The following is a 23,819-nucleotide window of genomic DNA, read 5'->3' as shown; positions in this document are numbered from 1 at the left end:
AATTTAAAAACCAAGATCTTTGCCTTGTAATTACGAAAATTGTTCATCTTTCTTCTCGGCAGCTTCCCTGGTGGCTTAGATGGTAAAAGCGTCTGCCTGTAATGTGGGAGACCTGGGTTCAATCCCTGGGTTGGGAAGATCCTCTGGAGAAGGAAACGGCAACCCACTCCAGTACTCTTGCCTGGAAAATCCCATGGACGAAGGAGCCTGGTAGGCTACAGTCCATGGGGTCTCAAAGAGTCGGACACGACTGAGCGACTTCACTTTCTTTCTTTCTTTTTTTTTTCTTTTTCTTCTAGGCTTTGGAAAGCATCTTGGCAAGTGAACGTTTACCATTTTCCTGCCTTAAAAACATCACTCAGACATTAATGGACACTTTAAAAAATCAAGGTAATAGGGTTTGTTTATGGTCTCAGCTCAAATTTTGTAACTCTGACCATAGGAAATATTAACTGTTTATGATGCCATCCTGTTACCTTGATATGGCAATATGTATAAGAAACAATGTATAAGAAAGAAGAAAACTTATTTCATACCTTTATCATTGGGGACTTTTAAAATTGCCTGTTCAGTGTATGCTACTGATCTTTCTCGGAGTATGTTGACTCTGTTTCTTACTGTAAATATTTTTCATTTGAATCCATCTATCATGAGGAAAGATAGAATGATGGGAAGTGACTATTGTGATACTAGTTGTAAAGCGTTTTGAAAGCCGTTGGCATGTGGGGACAAGATAGCTGGTGGTAAGCAAAAAAACAACCAGACTGTCTTGCTGCCATTGTATTTTAACTCTCAGTAATGTTGTTTTGACCATGATAATGATTTTTTTCCCCAAAAGTCTATGCTTTGATTAATGTTTTGTCAGTGTACGGAATCCATATTTTTTCATCTACTTCCCTCATGAACGGAACTAGGGCTTCCAGAATCACAGACTATGATTACATGACGAGTTCTGATTGTTTTTTACTGTTCAGAATGTATTTGTCTGGAAAAGAATTACATCTGTAACTGTGGGGTTGTAACTCCATATTCTTTCTAGCTGAGCTAGAAAAATTTACTCTGAATTCCTAACATCAGTTAAAAAAGTAGTATGTGGTGTACAGACTTCATCTAGTTGTGACTTTTTGCTTGCTTATTGTGTGAATTATATGAAGCCTACTCTTTTTTTTTTGTGGACTGATTTGAAAGTCTTTATTGAATTTGTTACAGTACTGTTTCTGTGTTATGTTTTGGGTTGTTTTGGCCACAAGGCACGTGGGATCTTAGCTCCTTGACCAAAAATCACACCCTCAACGCCTGCGTTGGAAGGCAGAGTCCCAACCCCTGAACTGCCAGGAGGCTTCATATTTAAGCCAGCCTAGAGTGGCTTCGGAGAGGGCAATGGCAACCCACTCCAGTACTCTTGCCTGGAGAATCCCAGGGACAGAGGAGCCTAGTGGGCTGCCGTCTATGGGGTCGCACAGAGTCAGACACGACTGAATCGACTTAGCAGCAGCAGCAGAGTGACTTAATAGATAAAGCGTAGTATGCTGTTCCAGGGGACTTCCCTGGTGGTCCAGTGGTTCCGACTGTACTTCCACTGCAGGGGGCACTGGTTCAGTTCGCTGGTGGAGGAACTGAGATGCCACATGCTGCATGGTATGACCAAAAAATAAATAAATAATATGCTGTTGCAGGACAGTAAGCATCTTAATTTTGAAATTTTTTCTTAACACATGTAAAGTTGACTTTTGGCAAATAGAAAACTCCCTTAGTGCATACAACATGTTAGAAATACCTCTTTTAAAAAGTATAGTACACTTCTAAAATCTCCCTATTCCCCTAAGGATTTTTTTTAAAATGTCAAAAACTTTATTAAAATCTTTCTTGCACTGGGCTGGAAGTAAACCAAACACCAGTGTTGGAGTTCTGTAACATCACTAGCTTCAAGTTCTACCCACAAATGAGAGTCCTAAAAATGACAAATATTGAGAACGCTAAATTTTATTATGGCTGTAAGAACATAGACAATCTTCCATGTTATTGTATCTTATAACAGAGTCTTGCAGTTTTCAATGTCTGCCTTTATCATACAGGAATGTATTGTATTATGCAGAGAGTGGGTACTTTTCCAGCGTTAACCTCAACAAGAAACCTGACTGATGCAGGTGGAATTCTACTTTTGGTCTCTTTCTCAGCCTCTCTTGAGGATGCATGTGTTACAGTCCAGTTTCTGGTTGAATTATAGTATCTTTGACCACCGTGATAAGAAGAGCCAGGCAGCTTTCCAATTGTCTTTTCTCAGGGTATAAGAATAATAGACAACATTTGAGTTAGGGAGTGAGGGGAGGATATTTTCAAACCTGTTGCCAAAATATTTGTTTAAATTTGAGTGCTAGACTAAAATATCTCTTCTGTTTTCTTTCTTTCTTTTTCTCCTCCTCTCCCACTATTAGAGCACCTTCATTTAAAAATTTAGACTCTTTGCATGATAGAAAAATTATTTTTGCCTTCTTAATTTGTTATGTTGAAAATATAGCTATATTATAAAATGGAACATCAAGGAATTATGTAAAATTAAGGTATTTTTATCAGTCCGTTAAATATATCTCTTTAATGTATTTCTTCTTTCTACCTTGTAGAGCTTGAGTCTGTTGATGAAGGACTGCTACAATTTTGTGCCAATAAATTGAAATTACTGCATCTTTATGAGTCTGTTAGTCAATTAAATTCCACTGATTTTCATTCAGATACACCATTCTCTGATAATGTGAGTAATCCCATTATTCATTATACAAAATCATCTCTTTGCTTATTTGTTATTTTTTAATTGGTAGTAAAGAAGTACAGATATTAAGGGTTTGGTTTTTTTTTTAATGTGTAAAGCTTTATGTTCTTTACAAGATCCCTGCTGGCTTTCTGTGCCTTGCTCCTAAATTTATGCTATTTAGGTTTGAATATTGAGCTTGTTATTAATCCATGTCAGTACCTAGAATCATTTGGTTTTCCTTAAGTTCTTTTATAAAATTGCTTACTACAACTTCTTTTCGACAGGGTTTGCTAATCAAAAATGTGCAATGAATGGAAGTAGCAAATTTTCTATTTCTTTTAAAGAAAATGATTCTAACAAGCAGAAGAGACCAGCTTTTCTGTGTTGTTTACTACATAATAGAATACGTTTTTAAGCTAGTCCACCTTACATCAGAGTGTTTAAAGTAATTGTAGAAAATGTTCTATGGTTTTATTCTTCACAATGTGAAAAAAGTGATAGGACCTTGTAATCCTTGTTAGAGTGCAAGTGCAGTATTGCTCGTTTCTGGGAGAGTGTACAAAATTCCTACTTTCTCTGCAGAGACTAGAATCTCTCTTGATAGAGAGCAGAGAGAAACAGTGTCCTCTCTTCCCTCAAGTACTGTATGACCGTGGGCAGGTTGGTGGCTTCAGGGTCTCATGTCTTTTACTTATCTAAAGGAAAATCGTTAAAGTGACTTTAATGATTTGTCAAGGCACTGGTAATGCTTTTAAAAAACATATTTGGTACATCTGAAAGCTCATTGAGTTTTAAAACAGTTGTCTATTATTGTAAACACATGTATAGGAATAAATTTTAAATAAAAATGAGAGGTGGCAAATACTGAAAATATTTCCTCTCAGTATTGAAAATAACCTACACATTCTAACTTTTTTTTTTCATCTTTGGTATTATAGATGAATTTTATAAAGTATTTTAACAATCTCTTCATAATACTATTCTGTGAATGCCATGATAAATGACAAGGCCATTTTGCAGCAGATTTTGTTCTGCCATTACTTCTCCAATAGTGAAAAATACTTTCAAGCAGCAGAGAAGTTCAGGTTGATTAAGTTATACCTATAGGGTGCCTGGAGTGGGAAGATCCCCTGGAAAAGGGAACGGCTACCCACTCCAGTATTCTTGCCTGGAGAATTCCATGGACAGAGGAACCTGTTGGGCAGCAGTCCATGAGGTCTCAAAGAGGCGGACACGACTGAGCAGCTAAACTGCCACCACCACCGGGAGTAGTATCAGGAGATGTTTCTGCACATCTGATGTGAAAACAGTTTGAAAGGCTGGCAGGTTGTATCTGTTACTTTTTAATCTCTACAACCCTGAGAGCCATAAAGAGGATTTATATGTAGACACAGTGAGGACCGTTGCCCATTGCTTTCATTTTATAGTGTGTGTGCTGCTTACTAAAACAAGTATTAAATATCAAATAGTTCTTTAGTTTCCTCAGAATCACAAGAGTTGGCAATTAACAACCACTTACTTTTTTTTCTGATTAAGCAATAATATATGTTTATTAAAATTCAGACATTTTAGAAGGGTATTGAATAATCTCAAGAAACTTTCTAAGAATGATACTTTCAGTAATATGTAGTGTTTCAAGATTATTTTATTTAAATAACATCCTACTTACCAATTGAGAGTAAAATTTTCAGCAGAGCACACCATAGCTGTCGCATTAATTAAGAAGTCATTTTTTGCTTATAGTCTTGGATGTTGTTTCAGGTGATAATGACAGATGATTGACACATAATGGCAGTCATAGAAAGAGAAATGGTCTATTGATAACTTCCTTCCTCCCTAAATTTAAGGACTTGGCCGTGTTACTAAGGCTGGATGAAAAAGAACTCCTTAAGCTCCAGGCCTTGTTAGAGACGTATAAGCAAGGGAACAGCAGGACTGCTGTCCGATTTTCTGATGAGAAGGATGGTGTGTTGCCTGTGAAAACATTCCTGGAATATTTAGAATATGAGAAAGATGTGGTCAACATAAAGAAGACAAGTGAAGAGGAATATGTGGCTTTAGGTAGGTAGAATGATAAACTACTTTCTGAATCCTCCCTCTTTTTAAAATAATTAACCAAAGAATTGAACGTATGTTTTACAGTCAATGGAAGACTCTCTGGATAGGTAGGCACTGTCTTTAAAAAGTTGTACTGAATTAAAAAGAATACTTAGGAGACAGTGTGAGACATGTAATGATTTGCCTTCTGCCTAAGCTGAGCCATTGATTTCCCTTCTCTGCTGTTGTTTTGCTCCTCTAGGGATCTAGATTGCAATTCAGGAAGATTTTGAGTTTGGTAAGCAGGCATTCATCGGTTGACGTGTTTTGTTTTTGTTTTACCAGGCAGTTTCTTTTTTTGGAAGTGTTTATGTGGAGAAAGCTCCACTGAGGAAATGTGTCACACTTTGGAGTCGGCTGGACTCAGCCCCCAGCTGTTGCTGGTAAGGTTTCTTGTTGCTGGATGCTGTTTCTCCTCGTTACTGTCATCTGGAAGTGGCTGTCTCTTTTTTTTCACTCTTGTCTGAAGTGTATTATAGAACATACAGAAAACTTTCTAAAAACAATCAAGGAAATGTATAGTCATGTATTTAATTGAATAATAATATCTGATTTTTCTCATTCTCTGTAAATTATAACCAGCATATTCCAAGTTTGGCCTAAAATAAATTTAGAGTCTGTTGTGTATGCATGCATTTACAGTGGACTGGGATCATCAGAAAAAAGTGTTCATATTAGCCTTAAAAGATCTTATCTAGAGAACAAAACTGTTTCCTTAAAGCGTTATTGAATTATCAGACATTCCCAGACCTTGAATACATGTTACGATTTAATCTGTCTGCCATAACAAATATAAATAAAGGAATCATCCACTGGGAAAACTACAACACTAAATTTTCACCCTTTCTGAAAAGGGCAAGGGAGTTGGCCCACATCACTTGTTCTGCTCTTGACTGCCCCCCACATGTACAGAGATACACACGTGCACACCCTTTACCACATGCCCACTCACATCTCAAGTTTTGGCCAGGATTTGGGCCTTCCACCTCTATGAACTTGTTGACAATGCCAACATTAGTTTTTATTTGTTTGTGTATTTTTAACTGTGCTGGGTCTTTGCTGCTGCTCACAGGCTCTCTCTAGTTCTGGTGAGCAGGGCCTGTTCTCTAGTTGCGGTGCACAGGCTTCTCATTCTGATGGCTTGTTGTGGAGCACAGTCTCTAGGGTGCAGGCTTAGTTGCCCCGAGGTATGTGGGATCCTCCTGGACCAGGGATCTAACCCGTGTTCCCTGCATTGGCACGTGAATTCTTTATGTAACTGGACCACGATACTGTTTTAATTGAACATGTAAGTCCTTTAAAAATGGATTTTGCTCTATCTCCCTTTGCAGTATAGATGTCAGGAAGTACAGTTAAAGGGGCACATTGCTTGCACATGGTTGTTCATAAGAGGCTTCGTTCATAATAGCCAGAGACTGAAACCTGCTCTGTGCCCTTTAGGGGATAAACGGATAAACAGACTATGGCACATTCTTACCATGGAATACCCCTCAGCAATAAAAAGGAATAAACCATTAGTTGAAGCAGTAGCTTGGATGAATAATGGAAATATGGAAAATATGCTTGCTTGGAAAATATGCAAATAGAAAAAAATTTTTCAAAAAAGATACATATGCATGATTCTGTTTTCATAACATTTCATAAAATAACACAGTCATAAAGACGGAGAATAGATTAGTGGTTGCCAAGGGTTAGTGGTGAACATCAGGGAGAAGGCTGTGGCTATAAAGTGTTAACAGGATCTTGTGCCTTGGTAGAGTGTCTGGATGGTGGCGATTATGCAGTGCTACGCATGATAAAATTGCATGCTGCAAAATGGGTGCCTGTATCACTGGTGAAATTTGCACAAGCTTTATGGATTTTACCAATGGAAGTTTCTTGGTTTTGTGTAAGATATTAACATGAGGGAAGACTGCAGGAAGGGCCCATGGACCTCCCTGTGCTCCTTTCCGCCACCAGTGAATCTATAATTATTGCAAATTAATAAGTTTTTAAAAAGGAGATAACTATCACCTATCATTCAAAATTGAGATGCTGAAATAGATGAACATGGTCTACTACTTTTTTTCTATTGTGCTTCATCAGTTTCATTTAAATTTTGTTTACATTAAAACTGAGGTCATTGTTGTTCAGCTGCTAAGTCATGTCCAACTCTTTGTGACCTATGAACTGCAGCACACCAGATTCCTGTCCTTCACTATCTCCTGGAGCTTGCTCAAACTCATGTTCACTGAATCAATGATGTCATCCAACCATCTCATCCTCTGTTGCCCCTTTCCCTTCTTGCCCTCAGTCTTTGCCAGCATCAGGGTCTTTTCCAGTGATCTAGCTGTTCACATCAGGTGGCTAAAGTATTAGAGCTTCAGCTTCAGCACCAGTCCTTCCAATGGATATTCAGGGTTGATATCCTTTAGGATTGACTGGTTTGAAGGGACTTTCAAGGGTCTTTTCTAGTACCACAGTTCAAAAGCATCAATTCTTCAGCACTCAGCCTTCTTTGTGGTCTAGCTCTCACATCCATACCTAACTATTGGAAAAACCATAGTTTTGACTATATGGACCTTTGTCATCAAAGTGATGTCTCTGCTTTTTAATACATTGTCTAGGTTTGTTATAGCTTTTCTTTCATAGCTGCAGTGACCGTCTGCAGTGATTTTGGAGCCCAAGAAAATGAAATCTGACACTGTTTCCACCTTTTCCCCTTCTGTTTGTGATGAAGTGTTGGCACCAGATGCCAGTATCTTTGTTTTTTGAATGTTGAATTTTAAGCCAGCTTTTTCACTCTCCTCTTTTACCTTCATCAAGAAGCTCTTTTGTTCCTCTTTACTTTCTGCCATTAAAGTGGTACCATCTGCATATTCGAGGTTGTTGATATTTCTCCCAGCAATCTTGATTCCAGCTTGTGAGTCATCCAGCCCAACATTTCATATGATGTGCTTCATATATAAGTTAAGTAAGCAGGATGGCAATATATACCCTTAATGTATTCCTTTCCCAATGTTGAACCAATCCATTGTCCATGTCCAGTTCTAACTCTTGCTTCTTATCCTGCATACAAGTTTCTCAGGAGGCAGAAAAGTGATCTGGTATTCCCATCTCTTTCAGAATTTTCCACAGTTTGTTAATGATCCATACAGTCAAAGGCTTTGGCGAAGTAAATAAAGCAGAAGTAGATGTTTTCCTGGAACTCTCTTGCTTTTTCTGTAATCCAGTGGATGTTGGCAATTTGATCTCTGGCAATTTGATCCAAGGCTGGAAGAAACAAACCTCACACCTATACTTCAAGTCATATATTAAAAAGATTAAGTCCAGTGGAACATAAATATCAATATGAGATAAAACTACAAAATCTATAGAAGAAAACATCAGAGAAAGCTTGGTTTAGACAAAGGTTTCTTAAGGTAGAAAAAGCATGAACTGTAAAAGAAAAATACTGAAAAGTTACTCTTCATGAAATTTCAAAACTTTTGTTTTTTAAAAGACTTAAGAAATTGAAAAGGCAAGTCTCTTTTACACAACATAGATCTGATAAATGCATTGTGTCCAGGAAATTTGTACAAAAGAATTTGTACAACTCAATAATGAGACAATACAGTTTAAAAAAATGAGCAAAGGATTTGAACAGATACGTCACCAAAACATACATACAAATTGCAAATAATTACCTGAATGATGTTCAGAAATTAGCCATTCAGTTCAATTCAGTCGCTCAGTCATGTCCAACTCTTTGCCACCCCGTGAATTGAAACACGCCAGGCCTCCCTGTCCATCACCATCTCCCGAAGTTCACTCAAACTCACGTCCATCGAGTCGGTGATGCCATTCAGCCATCTCATCCTCTGTTGTCCCTTCTCCTCCTGCTCCTAATCCCTCCCAGCATCAGGGTCTTCTCCAATGAGTCAACTCTTCACATGAGGTGGCCAAAGTATTGGAGTTTCAGCTTTAGCATGTTTCCTTCCAAGGAAATGCAGAAATACAACCATGATGGTCTCTGTTCCAGAGAATGACTAAAACTTAAAAAGATTGACATATCCAGTGTTGATGAGGATGTAAGCAATCAGAATACTCAACACAGATGATGGAAATGCGACTTAATACAACCACTGTAGAAAACAGTTTGAAAGTTTCTTATCAAGTTGAACATAGATTTACTGTAAAATCCAGCAGTCTTGCTCCTAGGTACTTAGTCAAGAGCAATGAAAATGTATTTTGCGTAGACTTGGAGTAAACTATTTACAGCAGCTTTATTCCTAATAACCCAGACTGGAAACAACCCAAATATCCAGTAATTGATAAATGGATGAAGTATGGTGTAACCATACAATGAAATGAACCACTGATACACAGAATGACATAAATGAATCTCCAAAGCATTAGGCCAAGTGAAAAGATCCAGAAACAAAAGAGTACCTACCAATGATTTCAGTTGATTTTATATGAAATACTAGAATAAGCAAAAATAGAGTAAGAAAGGAGATGAATGTGTGCTAGAGGTTGAGAGTGGGAGTTGGAGATAAACTCTGAGAGGCACAGGGAACTTTGGATGGAGATGTACTTTATCACATTTATGGTATTATTTACCCAACTTAAAATTAGTGAACTTTACTGTAGATATATATATAAGTGTATGTGTGTGTGTGTTTTATAATGTGATAGAGTGATGTGTATTATATGGGAAATTTCTGTCCTTTAAACCCATCAGGCTGTGACCTGTATTATTGTGCTACTAAATTTCTAAAATTGGCCAAAATTTAAACACTTTTTAAGAAATCATCTCTTATGAGACTATTTCACACATTCCAAATGGCTGAATTATTTTTCCTAGAGAAATGTTTTATGGCTAGGTTTTATTTTTAAAGTATTTTTGTTTAAAACGTAATAGAAGATACTGTATTTTTAAAGTATTTTAAAAACAATCAGTCTACTCAATTTAGTTTACTTAATTTGTATGTTAGTCACTCAGTCATGTCCAACTCTTTTTGACCCCATGGACTGTAGCCTGCCAGGGTCTTCTGTCCATGGCATTCTTCAGGGAGGAATATTGGAGAGGGTTGCCACTTCCTCTTCCAGTGGCTCTTCCTGAACCAGGGATCGAACCCTGGTCTCCTGCATTGCAGACAGATTCTTTACTGTCTGAGCCTCCAGGGATGCCCTTAATTAATTTATAATTAAGTAATTTTTTAAAACCCTGTGAATGCAGAGTAAAAAGGAGAAAAAGATAAGACATTTTCACTTAAAGGCTATAATGAATGGGAAGGGAAGAGGAAGCTTCTCTTGGGGAAAAAAAAGCCCAAGAATTAAAGTAAGAAACTGAGTGTACAGTAAGACTAGCTTTTAAAAGAGCCTGCTTGGTCATTGTGGTGACATTGATTAGACAAGATAGCAGCCCACACACTCTCACTGTTACTCAACCATCTGGCTGTGGGAAGATAAAGTGCAGGGGTTTGTACACCAGGCAATAGGTATGTGTTCTGCTTATATCTTGCTCTTTCCCAAAGCAGTTAACACCAGTGCCACAGTATAGACTAGTGACATTTTTCTGGAGTTATTAAAATTCAAGTCTTTTTTTTAAAGAGAATATAGATTAATGTCTGTTATTTAATGTTAAAAGAGTAACAAACTTTCAGGAATATAGACATATAACAGTCATGAATAAAAAGTGATAGGTCTTTCAGCGAAATTTATTACTAGTGTTTTCAAGGCACATTATTTGAAATGCTAGCTCTTTCTATTCTTTCCTGATCAATTATTCTCTGAATTCTTTTTTCTTCTGAAATATTTGAAAAAATAGTTTTATTGGAATTATGTACATGAAAAAACTTGGTACTTATAATCTGGGTTGTATACAGATGATGTCATTCACAGCGTTTAAAACTATCCTCAATGGAACTGTGTAAAGTTTCAGATTCTGTAACCTAAAACAAACCCTAGTTTTCAGGAAAGACTAGGAAATAAGGCTCATCCAAAAGACTGACAAGATAGATTTCTTTGAAGTATAGGCAGGCAAGGCTGACAGATGGCTTCCTACACTAGGAAGCATTTCCTACACTACACTAGCATTTCCGTTGAGTGAAGGACTAAAACATTAAGGATGTAAATGATACAGGAGGATATTTTGCAAAAGGTAAAATCTCAGTGGGCTTTAGAAGCATCCACCAAAGATCCCTGGAAGTTTCTGTTTCTTTCTTAGGTAGAAGTTCTAACAAGTCTTAGATACTCCTTGGTTAGAAGAATTTAGTAAATTTCTGTTCAAGGATTCTATTATTCAGTCTTTTGTTCAAATATCATCTGGTAAGATGTCAGTTTGTGACATTTATATGTGAATTAACAATTATGAAACAACATGATTCACACTTACAGTGTGTGAATCTCTAATACAGATGTTTACATTATGAATAATACATAATCTAACATTCTTTGCTTCGATGTTTTAAAAATATATCTTATTTTGTATTCACTAGTTGTGGAGATAGTTACCTTCCAGGTACCGTCTTTTCCTGTTGTGTATGTCTGTACATGTATTCTGCGAGGTATCTACCTCATATCTCTACGAGGTATCTCTATTCTCTATACTTGGCTTATTTTTCTCCTTTCCCCTTAATTTTTCCTGAAGTTTAAAAAATGTTTCTGTCCCTTACATAAGTGATTCTAAAATTGTCTCATCCTGTTCTGAAGATTCCCACAGCATCCTCTGTTTACACTGACTTTCTACACATAAACAAAAGCATAACTGGTTTGGAATTTTTTAAGTTTAAAAAAACAAGAACAGTCTTTAGCTCATAAGCAGAGTTTACCTTGGGCAAGAGATAGAGCAGATCTCAGACATGAAGAGGAGAGTTAAGCAGAAGAACAAGGTTTTTTGTTTGTTTCAGGACTTGCTAAATGTAGTGATGGATGAGGAAGTGGTTAATTGAAGAAAAAATTAGAAGAGTGCAGTGGGAAGAGAAAGCGAAGGCATGACATTTAATTTGTCTAAACATAATATAGTTTAAAACAGCCCTTTGGATTGGCAGTCTTTGTGAGCACTTTGAAACCCTTACTGTTGGGGACGTGAAATCAGACTTTGAGAAACAGTGCATTAGAAACCTGGTGTACTCTTAACATAACCCCTGCACGTACGTTTTGCCTCCAGAATTAATCAGGGTGAGTCAAATGGCAACCTGGCCATGAACCTAGTAGATAAATTCTGCCACTTCCCCTCATTTCCTTTTGATTTGCTTCACAGCGTGTATGCGCAAGACACTGAGACGAAGTCATTTTCACATGATTCTGAATGTCTTTGTTGTCCATGCAGGCAATTCATTTTTTTTAGCCTGCCTTGTGGTTATAAGCAGCGGTGCTGTATGAGGTTAAGAAGTTTAAAACAGAGGGAGTAACGTTGATAAATGGCTAGCGTCAGTCAAAATTTTGTGGATGACGGAGGATATTATGTAGCAGGTGGAATGATCATGGAATGATACGACCCCATTTTTGTGAGAGTGAACCCCCATCCTGTCCTCCCTTCATAATGCTTTCTGTGTATCTTAACTTACGAAGGCAGTTAGTAGCTTCGCTCATAATAAGCTCTAAATAACTATTAGCATTGATTGTTAATACTGTCATTGTCTTATGATATGAGGGGAAATATGAAAGGACATGCTGCTGCTGCTAAGTCGCTTCAGTCGTGTCCGACTCTGTGTTACCCCATAGACGGCAGCTCACCAGGCTCCACCGTCCCTGGGAGTCTCCAGGCAAGAACACTGGAGTGGGTTGCCATTTCCTTCTCATGAAAGTGAAAAGTGAAAGTGAAGTTGCTCAGTCGTGTCTGACTCTTAGCGACCCCATGGACTGCAGCCTACCAGGCTCCTCCTCCGTCCATGGGACTTTCCAGGCAAGAGTACTGGAGTGGGGTGCCATTGCCTTCTCCGATGAAAGGACATACCCAGTTTTAAAAAAATGAAAAGTATGGATAGGATGAAGTATAAAGGAGGCTAATGAAGGGAGAGATGTGAAAAGGTTAAAAAAGAGCCAAGTTAAACCAAAAAGGGGAGAAAAAGTGTGTTGTACATTTTTATATTAATACAATCAGGCAAATCTAGGTTCAAACTTTAGTTCTAAGTTAGTAACTAAGTTATTTTTCCTTCTTATCGTTTGTAAAACCCCAATAGTCAGCCCTGCCCCAAGAGGTGGTTGTTATCGAATGGGAAGATGCGCTTGTTGGGTACTTATCTGCCTTGGGTTATTCTCCTGAGTTAATTTCCTTCACACACTTCTCCTTCAGCTTCCTGCTCTTCTTAATTTTGAAAATTGTATGTACTAATGTGTTTAAACTGATAGTCAAGCTTTCATTTCATTAGAGCTTTTTTTTTAACATAAAGACATTGCAGAATTATAGGCAATCAAAACCTTTCACACACACCAGCACTTAACAGATGTGACACTATGCCTTTTACGTTTTCATTACCCCGGAATTATCTGTGTACAAATTTTATGAGCCCAGATTTTAAAAATTTTAAGTAGATACGCTTATTTTTAAAAATCATTCTGTTGATTTAAATGCTTTTAAAATCTGTTTCTCATGACTCGGTGACTTGAAGATTAGAGTTTGATAGTATTATGTACTCACCAACCACTGCCAAGTCCCCAGTTTCTTTGCATGACCAAGGCCAGGGCTAGAGCCATAGCTCCAGGCCCTCGTGTCATAACCTGCGGCCAGCCTTCTGTAATCCATGCTCACTGGCAGTACCCTCTCTGCCGATTTGCTCTTTAATAGAAGCTTGCACTGAAGGGTAGTACTGAACCTAAAGAAGTGGTGGAAATGGGGAGATTTTGATCCCCAACAAATAAGGAATCTCTTAAGGTAGACAAGCTACCTTGTCTCCTTGTTCTCCTTCTCACACTACGTCATGTAACAAGCAAGCACTTACCTCCCGACCAGAAAGGCTGAACCACTCATGAATACACATATGGTCTAAAATTGTACAAGATTTTGTTTATGGTAAATATTTTTTTTACAATAAAGATTTAAATCTGATTTCAGTCTCTGCTTCTGAGCGTTTGGCTTTCTAAGGAAAAAGATATTTTGGACAAACCGCAGTCTGTCTGCTGTCTCCATATGATGCTGTACCTCCTGAGCAAGATGAAAGGTGAGCACTGTGGATGCTGAGGTTTGGCTCCTCGGGAATGTGGTCTCCACTCCCAGAAATAATGTTCAGTGTTGAAATTCCACAAAAACGAGGAGAGAGAATACTTCCTCATAACAAAAGGAGACTAGAAGGTACAAAACATTTCACTAGAGAGAATCTTTTATGTAGTCATAGAAAACTCTTAATACATTCAAAGTGTGCTTTATGAAATTTAATTAACATTTTGCATCAACATGAGAAATGATAGTGAACAGTATGTTTTCTGAGTTCATTGAGGTGAATTGAATGGTCTGTGGTGGAGGTAATATTTTTCTTACTGTTTTTGGCATGATGAGAGCAATAATCTGTTATATTAAAACATTCAGTAGTAGTTTTCATCAGTGATGAAAGAGATTTACAATCGATTCAGAGCAAGATGCCTAAGAGCATAAATAAGTGAAATATAAGTCTTCTGAATAAAATAAAGACTTCTTTTCCAGTTCATTAAAAAATACACACACGCATCAATGGGAAACTTGGTTCTAACATTATATTTAACATCAAAGATTAAAAGAAAAAAATTGCCAAGCTAAGAGTTTCTTTTTTTGCCATTTGCCTGTAGTGGCCATCGAAGAGACCTGGGATTCCCAGTCAGTGTCCCCTTGGTGGCAGCAGATGCGCACGGTCTGTATTCAGTCCGAGAACAACGGGGCTGCGCTGCTATCCGCACACGTTGGGCATGCTGTCGCTGCCCAGATATCCAACAGCTTGACTGAGAAGAAAGTGAGTGGGCAGGGGGGCGGTTCTAGGGGGGCTCCCCTCCAGCGGGCTCCCCGACCGCTTTCCCCTTCTGGGCTGCATTGTCTTCAGTGTGTGGAACATCTAGGATTTGAGATATGTGTCCAGCAGAATCTTGTCGACGTCTCTTGAAGATGAGGGGTTCTTCTTTAGCTGTTTATTCAGATAACTTGAACCTAGTCTCCACACAGCATAAGGGGCGAAGCACTGGAGTCAGGGCAGAGACCTGGTGTTCGCAGCTGGTGGTCTGTGGTGAGTGCCTGTAGAAGGCAGGTCCTCATTCAGAAGGCTCAGGGTTAGACAGCATTGTTTCTCCGATTTCTTTCGGCTCTTAGTTTCTACAGTTGTATTTATATCCTTCTTTTAGAAACAAGAGTGGTTTTGGCACGTGGTGTTGAATGACTCAGATGAAAGCTTCCAGTAGACCTTTTACTTTGTGGCTTTTCCCCATCTCTTGAAGACTAAAATTTATTTAAGACAAGACTAGTGCCCCTTGTATCTCATGGTGAATCAAATAATTTTTTCTAGGGGGATGTTGCATTAAATTGGATAGGATACTTAAATAGGTCTGTAGAGATTCACTCAACATTGTCAGTCCCAGTAGTTTGGGGCTAAATTCATTATGACTGGTTTATGATGTTTCTAATAATAGAGAGAGAAATTTAAGATACATTTTTTATGTTGGCTAGTACATTCTGAAGAACTGTCAGTATCCGGGAACGCTGCAGGGATGGGCCTGAAACCTTTGCAGTGCATGTCAGTTGAATTATGGGCCTCACTACAGGTCTCTTCATAAATGTCTGGACTCTATCAGCATTGCTCCTAAGTCTCCAGTCTACTCCTCACCTTCATGTTCCATCCAGCCAAGTAGTAATGTTTGTGTACCAGCATCTATATATCGCTTTGTGATGTATCCTGATGATCAATCCGCTTTCACGTTAAAAGTTCATTCAAGTTAATGTTGATCCAGACTCTTAGCCAGAGTATCAATTGGGCGTTTTCTGTTAGTTTTCCCAAACAGTTTCAGGAACTGACTCGGAAGCCCTCACTGATTCCTGGGAGGCCCTTTCTCTTGATACGGAGTACTGGAAACTCCTCCTGAAACAGCTGGAGGACTGTCTCCTGCTTCAGACTCTGCTTCACAGCAAAACGAACACCCGGACCTCCAAAGTGTCTTCACTGCAGGCTGAGCCGCTCCCGAAGCTTTCTGTGAAAAAGCTGTTAGAAGGAGGAAAAGGTAACCTGAAGTTACTTGAGCATTTGTAGCCATAGATCTATATTTTTATGGTATGAGCTTTCTGGGGCCTTTTTTTTTTTAATAGAAACGACTGAAAGAATAAGGAAAGAAAAATACACTCAGATTTTAAAAGTAAATGAATAACCCACCATCTACCTCTTCTCAACTTCCAAGGCCCATCTCAAATGCTGCCTCCTCCAGGAATCCTCTCATGACCCACTAAGTGCGAATTTTCTCTTCTTCCTCCTAATATCCATGGAACTTTATACCTCGTTTTCAATGCATCACTTTCTACTATTCCAAAGTCATTGGATTCCTGTGCTTAAACATCTTGTAGGACCACAAGTATCTTAAAATATTGGATTTATCATGACATACTTCCTCTCCTTATTACCAGCATTTCTGTCAGACATTTGATACTGGAATGACTATTTCTGGGTTTAAATACTGGCATTTATGGTTTTAATTTAGTTAACTTGTCTTCTCATTCTGTTTAAGATTTGTGATGATTTCCAAATTGTAAACTCAAACCATCCTCTGTTCTGCCACCTGGTGAAAATGTAGGAACACCATTTTAATATTACCTTGAGCAATAGGATCAGAACTTGATCCTGGAATGGGAATTATCAAATGATTTAGAAGCCAAGCATAAGAAATTAGATCACCTGGCACACTGCTCTCATTTATTTCTACTGATAATCATGATTTTGTGTTCGTGTTGTCAAAAAGGTTTACATTTGAAGCAAAATAGGAAGAAAGACTGAGAGGGAAATTTTAACAGAAGCTTGCATTTATTTTAGGTAGTAGGTAGGACTCTTTATCGTGAATGCTTTGTATGATGCCAGTAATTAATTGTGGCTAAATTTTGCCCTCAAATATTCCAGAGGTGAGTTCTTGACTATTAAAAATAGTATTTTGCCCTAAGAAGCCTTGACACAAGTATCATGCGAATGAGTTTGTTTTCACTTGTGTTTAAATGAAAGCATTTTAAAGATGTATTCATGCCTTCATCTGTGCCTGGTAAAATGCAGTTTGAATTTGTGGACATTGAAGGTATTGTGTATAGACATTAATATTTAGCTAATATTTTACAAGAATGTAAAGATACCCTTAGAGATCCAGTATCCCACTTGCCTTCACATGGTGAGTGGTACGTGGCAACACTGCTGTAAATCTCATGGCTTTGGGGTCACTTCAGGCTTAACCCAATGTGGCACTTAGGTCTTCGTGGGGACATTGAGATCCTGCACTCTATGGGCTCCTTTTGGCAAAAGCTGCCAGTGTTCATTTTCTTTCTTGTCTCCAAACTGTAGGTGGCATTGCAGACAGTGTAGCCAAGTGGATATTTAAACAGGACTTCAGCCCCGAGGTGTTAAAACTGGCTAATAAAGGAAGAGATGCAGAAAACCCAGATGAACCCAGAGAAGGTATTAACCGAGGTTTATTTGAGGTGTCAGAGGTAGAGATGGACTTGGGAGCCATTCCAGGTAAGACATAAACACGGGTAAACAGGAAATCCAGCGTGAAGAAGGCAGCCAGAGCTCTCCCTCAGGCAGGAGTAATACAGTGCTGTCTCCTAACTTTCAGACCTGCTGCACTTGGCCTACAAGCAGTTCCCTTGCAGCCTTGAGCTGGATGTGCTGCACGCACACTGCTGCTGGGAGTACGTCGTGCAGTGGAATAAAGACCCGGAGGTACGACTCTCGTCACCTCTTCATGGGACTGTTCCCTTTGCTTATAGCACTTGACTTCTTCCCCTTTGGAATGTCTCCATGCTAGGAGCTATACAAGGCCTTTTTCATATATAATCCTCACGGTAAACCTATGAAGTGTGGGTGTCATCATTATTCCCACTCTAGAGAAGAGAAGACAGCCTCAGAGAAGTCAGATTCCTTGCCCAGCTTGTAAGTACACTGCTAATCAGTGGCCAGGCCAGGATTCAAGCCTAGTAGTTTTCTCTGTGTCCAACACCAGTGTGTTCTGTCCTATTCTTAATAAGTTGCAATGAGCATCTTTTATTTCCTTTTGAATTTTTACGTGAGATAGCATCAACCTATACCCAGTTCTTCACACTGTAGTCATCATGATCAAATCCAGAGTAAAGATCCTGATGCCAGCCTGACTGTCTGCTTGGGTATCACTTTCTGCCCCTTCCAGCAGCCTTCTTCCCTCCCAGACATTCTCAATCCGGAAACAGCATGAAGAGAGGCCGTCCAGGCCTGGAGACTGGAGACGTGGACTTGAGGGCTCCGCACAGGTGTCTGGGTTTGGGCCAGTCACTGAATCTCTTGAATCTGGTTTTTCTCCTCCCACCCTTTTTTAATGATGGTACCACTCTTCAGGATTGGCACCTGGATAAAATAAGATGTGAAAATGCCTGCTGTATATTTCTCTTGGCTGTACAGTTCTCAGAGCATAGGCCTCCGTAGTTCTTTGGTAAATTAACCTCAATCAAAATTCTTTCCTTTATCATCCTTGTATCAGGTTTCACTACTGAAGAAAAATCTCACTGATTAGCTAATTCACACTAAAATACTAATGATAGGAGCTTCCCAGGTGGCGCTAGTGGTAAAGAATCCGCCTGCCAAGGCAGGAGACATGAGATGCATTCGATCTCTTGGTGGGGAAGATCCCCTCGAGGAGATCGTGGCACCCTACTCCAGTATTCTTGCTTGGATAATCCCATGGGCAGAGGAGCCTGGTGGGCTACAGTCCGTGAAGTCACAGAGACATGACTGAAGCAGCTCAACACATAAGCATGCGTACTAATGATAATGATGTTTTTCCTTGCTCTAAATAAAACAATGTTGTCTTGAACATGTAATCACTTTCATATTAAAGGAAGACATTTTAAAAATAAATGCTTTAAACAAACTAATGTTCTTTGATCAATTAAACTTTGACCAAAAACTGCCCCTCCCATCACTCTTCAGTTGACCTCCCACAGCCTAAAGGGAGAGCAAGTTTAGTCTCCTCTTTAAATGAGACACTTTTGTCATATAAGAACCTTAGGACTAGAACAAAGGCACAATAATTTCTAAAATCTGAGTGAATTAGGTCCAGATTCAGGCTTTTAAGTTAAAAATCTTTGTTCTACAGCGGTCATTTCTAAACCAAAGGCAGTTTGCATAATAGACTCTGTTCAGCCCCGTGGCTCCTGGATATGTGACATTTGGGAATGTTTCTGAGCCTTTTGTTCTCAGTTTTCTCCTAAGTAGACGAGGACCATGACAGTAGCATCTCAAAGAGTTGTAGCAACTTAACAAAGAAAATACACACATGGTGCCTGACATTTTGATTTGTGTTGCCTTTGTCATTTATTATAATTATTTACATTTAAAATCAGCAGTCATTTTTCTTGTTTGTTTTTTTCTGTTGAATATTTATCTCCTTGCCCCATCCAATAACCCCTATCCCAATTTCATCATCTTACACACATAGCTTTACTAGGCTCAAAACAATCGAAATTACCTTTGGGGAACTTTTGACACACATTAGCAAAGGTGCTATGTTAAATAATGTGCAGGCCACAGTTTTAAACTGCCTTGATTAAAAAGAGTTGAATGTTCAGCATTCCCTCTTACATTTCCTATTTCCCTTCACTGCTTTAATGTTTTCTCCTTGGCACTTAGCACTGACATCCTTTATAAACATCCTCTATAATTTACTTACCGTATTTATCGTCTGGTTCTGTCACTAGACCATAACCTCAGTGAGGGCAAGGATTTGGGTCTGTTTTGTTCATTACAGTATGTCTGGTGCCTTTAGCAACCTGGTGCATAATAGTTGCTCAATAAATAGTTGTTGAAGAATTAATTAATGATATTTACAAAGAAAATAAACCTATTGTTTTTACATTTGTGTGAAATTCAACTATTTATTGGAGAGAACATTGCTGTAGTGTAGAAACCACAGTAAATTTTGAATCCAGATGTCCATGAATCAGTCATTATATAGATACTGTAAATTTAAGGGAGACCATTAACATTATCTTAGGCAGAATTTCTTATATAATTATTCCATGTTCTTGTAACATTCTTGGGTTACTTTATGTAGAAATGTATGTAAGAAGTCTCCATTTATATTTGAAGCACCTATTGAATAATACCTCTTCTTTCTCTCTTCTTTTCCTCTATGCAAGGAAGCACGTTTTTTTGTTAGGTCAATAGAACACTTGAAGCATATTCTTAATGCCCATGTTCAGAATGGTAAGTAAACAGGTGTTAAAAATGTAACTGTTTCTTTCAAAAGCCAAATCTCTCTTTTTTTTTTTTTAATATTTTTTATTTTGTATTCGGGTATAGCCAGTTAACAAACAGTGTTGTGATAGTTTTAGGTGAACCAGGAAGGGACTCAGACATACATATACATGTATCCCTTCTCCCCCAAATTCCTCTCCCATCCAGACTGCCACATAACATTGAGCAGAATTCCCTGTGCTGTACAGTAGGTCCTTGTTGGTTATCCATTTTAAATATAGCAGTGTGTACATGTCCATCCCAAACTCCCTAACTATCCCATCCCCTTCCTCACAGAGCCAAGTCTCTTTTTTTTAATATAAATTTATTTATTTTAATTGGAGGTTAAATTCTTTACAGTATTGTATTGGTTTTACCATACATCAACATGAATCCACCACAGGTATACATGTGTTCCCCATCCTGAACCCCCCTCCCTCCCCGTACCATTCCTCTGGGTCGTCCCAGTGCACCAGCCCCAAGCATCCAGTATCATACCAAGTCTCTTTAAATTCACATCCTGGTAAATTTTTATTTGATAAAAACAAAGTAGGTCCTAGTATCTAACATGTTACTGTGTGTTGCTGCATACACAGTACCAGCTGTTTTAATTGCTTGAAAAATGCTGTCCAGAAAGGAGATGGGGGCTGGCAGTAATTATCACCATCTCTCCCTACCCATCAATTTCCCTTCCTGATGACTGTTCCTAGGTGTAGTGAAGAGAATATTATGCATGAATTATTAATTCCCCTTCTAATTCACAGGTAGATAAGAAGAATGGGCTGCTCATAAGTCCTGATGAAAAAGTTAGAGTAGCCAAAGCCTAATAATACTATATCCTAGAAATTACTTTGTGCTGCTTCTTTTTCCGTTTGTTTACAAAATAAATGCATCAATATTGTCTTTTCAAAAAACGTTTTATCGAGGTAAAGTTGATTTACCATACTGTTAGTTTCTGCTCTGCAGCAAAGTGATTCAGTTATACACACACATACACATGTATATATGTGTTCTTTTTCATATTCTTTTCCCTTTGGTTTGTTATAGGATATTAAATATAGTTTCCTATGCTATGCAGTAGGACCTCGTTTACCTATTTTATGTGTAGTAGTTTGTGTCTGCCAAATCCCAAACTCCAAATTTATCCCTCCCATCTTGTGCTTCTTTTAATAAACATGAGTATTCTCCATTGGCTTCTTTACCACGGGGATTGCTGTTGTCTTCTTGAAAAAAATGTTACAAATTATTTTAGAAAAATGGTCAGCAGATTGCTGGCTCCATTTAACAGAAGAGTTTCCCTGTAAGAATTAATCAAAGAACTCAGTAATGGACTAGTGAGATACTAAGATAGTAAGTTAGGAAGTTCAGTTCAGTTCAGTTCAGTTGCTCAGTCGTGTCCGACTCTTTGTAACCCAATGAATCGCAGCACGCCAGGCCTCCCTGTCCATCACCAACTCCCAGAGTTCACTCAGACTCACATCCATCGAGTCCGTGATGCCATCCAGCCATCTCATCCTCTGTCGTCCCCTTGTTCTCCTGCCTCCAATCCCTCCCAGCATCAGAGTCTTTTCCAATGAGTCAACTCTTTGCATGAGGTGGCCAAAGTACTGGAGTTTCAGCCTTAGCATCATTCCTTCCAAAAGAAATCCCAGGGCTGATCTCCTTCAGAATGGACTGGTTGGATCTCCTTGCAGTCCAAGGGACTCTCAAGAGTCTTCTCCAACACCACAGTTCAAAAGCACCAATTCTTCGGCTCTCAGCTTTCTTCACAGTCCAACTCTCACATCCATACATGACCACTGGAGAAACCATAGCCCTACCATTAAGGCTCCACTGTTGTATCAACCACACAGTCATCTGTTTAAGCGGCTCCTGTTTTTAATTGTGACACATCTCAAGCAAGATGCTCTAAGAGCACAGTGAATAAAAATATTCAACAATTATGACCAGGATAGTGAGGGTGACTTGATTCTTCCATTCCATCATGATTCAGGTAGAAGTGGCTAAAGCTGGCACCTCAAGAACAGCGTGGTGGAACATTAGTTAGGAAGTTAGTAAGACACTAAGTGGTGAGACTGGGTTTGGGTCCAGATAAGAGGAGATAATCACCTTTTTGTTTCTGTGATACATTATAGAGAAGCTGCTTATTCTCCTGTAACACCTTCTTGCAGGTGATATGGGGTCAAATTGCAGAAATTCTAAAATTCTTGTTTTGCTTGATAAGCACTTATAATTTATTTTGTATATTCATCTCTTTACTCTTAACTTTCTTCCAAGGGGGGAGAAAGGATTTAAAGTGGCTCATTTGGAAAATACGGTCTCTAGAGGATTTATCCTTACTGATAAACTTAAGTTATCATTGATCACAGGCTAGTATTCAAGTTAGAATTTTACCCAATTTGTCATGGGAGGAATAAATTAGGAGTTTGGGATTAACATACTACCACACTACTACATATAAAATAGATAACCAACAAGGACCTACTGTATAGCACAAGGAACTATACTCAATATTTTGTAACATCCTGTAAGGGAAAAGAATCTGGAAAAGAATATATAGACGTAAATATGAGTGGGGTGTGTGTTTGTATATATACACATAGATTGTGTGTGTGTATCTGAATCACTGTTGTACACTTGAAACTAACACAGCAGTATAAATTAACTTTACTTCAATTAAAAAAGAAAAACACACTTTACCCAATTTGTACATTGAGTAAGTTTCCTGGCTTCTGCATAACCTCACTCCTAGTTACAGAAGCAGCTTTGTGGGTAATAAGGCTGTATGTGAAATGTCATGTTTATGCTGCCTAACTGACAGCTATTGCAGAAATTCTAGTATCAGTGCCACAGTTGATGGACATGTAAAGCCCAGATTTTTTTGTTTGTTTGAGTTCTTTTTAAATATTTTTTTTGTATTTTGTTTTGCTTTTTAATACTTTTTTTGTATACTGCTTCACTTAGTGGCCACATATAAGAAAAATCCTTTAGGGTTGTTTCCATCGTTTGGCTGTCGACTCTCTTGTGCATATTTTTGTGATTGTTTCTGCAGAGGACTTGCTGGGTCACACGGCAGGCACACGTAGCTTAGCTAGACATGCGCCAGGCAGTTTTCCAGGGGGTTTTCCCAGGTGATGATCCCACCAGCAGTGTGTGAGCTCCCCACTGCTGCCGCATCTTCATCCACACTTGGTGTTGTCATATTAAAAAATTTTAGCCTTTCTGTTGGTCGTGTAATGATATCTTTGTGTAGTTCTAATCTCTTTTTCTCTCATAACTAGTGACACCATCTTTTCTTAAGCTTATTGGCCATTTAGATATACTTTTACAAAGCCCAGTTCTGATTTTTATAGATGATAAAGGTTTTTATTTATTTTATAAATATTACATAAGAGACAAGAATTACTTATCTAAATAACACAGGTAGTTTTATAAACTTAATGAAGAAAACAGTTTGCTATATATGGTGAAAGAGAAGATACATAAGCATTCTGCTTACTGCCTTACTTCACTTGCTATCCAGGCATTGCGCTGATGATGTGGAACACATTCTTAGTCAAAAGGTTTTCTGCCGCTACGTACTTGATGGATAAGGT

General features: G+C 38.5%; 1 protein-coding gene across 4 annotated transcripts in view; it reads left to right on the top strand.

Moving 5' to 3' along the window:
• The window catches only part of RAB3GAP2 (RAB3 GTPase activating non-catalytic protein subunit 2), a 103,286-nt gene that overhangs the window by 67,363 nt on the left and 12,104 nt on the right, over nucleotides 1-23,819 (top strand). For 3 of the 4 annotated variants that reach the window (XM_027976278.2, XM_060396324.1, XM_060396325.1), the window contains 11 exons: nucleotides 300-390; nucleotides 2,622-2,749; nucleotides 4,597-4,810; nucleotides 5,132-5,229; nucleotides 13,866-13,971; nucleotides 14,573-14,733; nucleotides 15,757-15,985; nucleotides 17,299-17,472; nucleotides 17,573-17,679; nucleotides 20,127-20,193; nucleotides 23,747-23,817. In XM_027976278.2, the coding sequence (XP_027832079.1) occupies nucleotides 300-390; nucleotides 2,622-2,749; nucleotides 4,597-4,810; nucleotides 5,132-5,229; nucleotides 13,866-13,971; nucleotides 14,573-14,733; nucleotides 15,757-15,985; nucleotides 17,299-17,472; nucleotides 17,573-17,679; nucleotides 20,127-20,193; nucleotides 23,747-23,817 (1,446 nt within the window). The remainder of the gene's footprint in view (nucleotides 1-299; nucleotides 391-2,621; nucleotides 2,750-4,596; nucleotides 4,811-5,131; nucleotides 5,230-13,865; nucleotides 13,972-14,572; nucleotides 14,734-15,756; nucleotides 15,986-17,298; nucleotides 17,473-17,572; nucleotides 17,680-20,126; nucleotides 20,194-23,746; nucleotides 23,818-23,819) is intronic. The other variant, XM_042257088.1, reaches the window with a different exon arrangement.

The sequence above is a fragment of the Ovis aries genome, chromosome 12 (assembly GCF_016772045.2).
Source record: "Ovis aries strain OAR_USU_Benz2616 breed Rambouillet chromosome 12, ARS-UI_Ramb_v3.0, whole genome shotgun sequence".
NCBI lineage: Eukaryota > Metazoa > Chordata > Mammalia > Artiodactyla > Bovidae > Ovis > Ovis aries.
The sequence above is the reverse complement of the archived record's forward strand: the minus strand, read 5'-3'. Positions and strand labels throughout refer to the sequence as shown.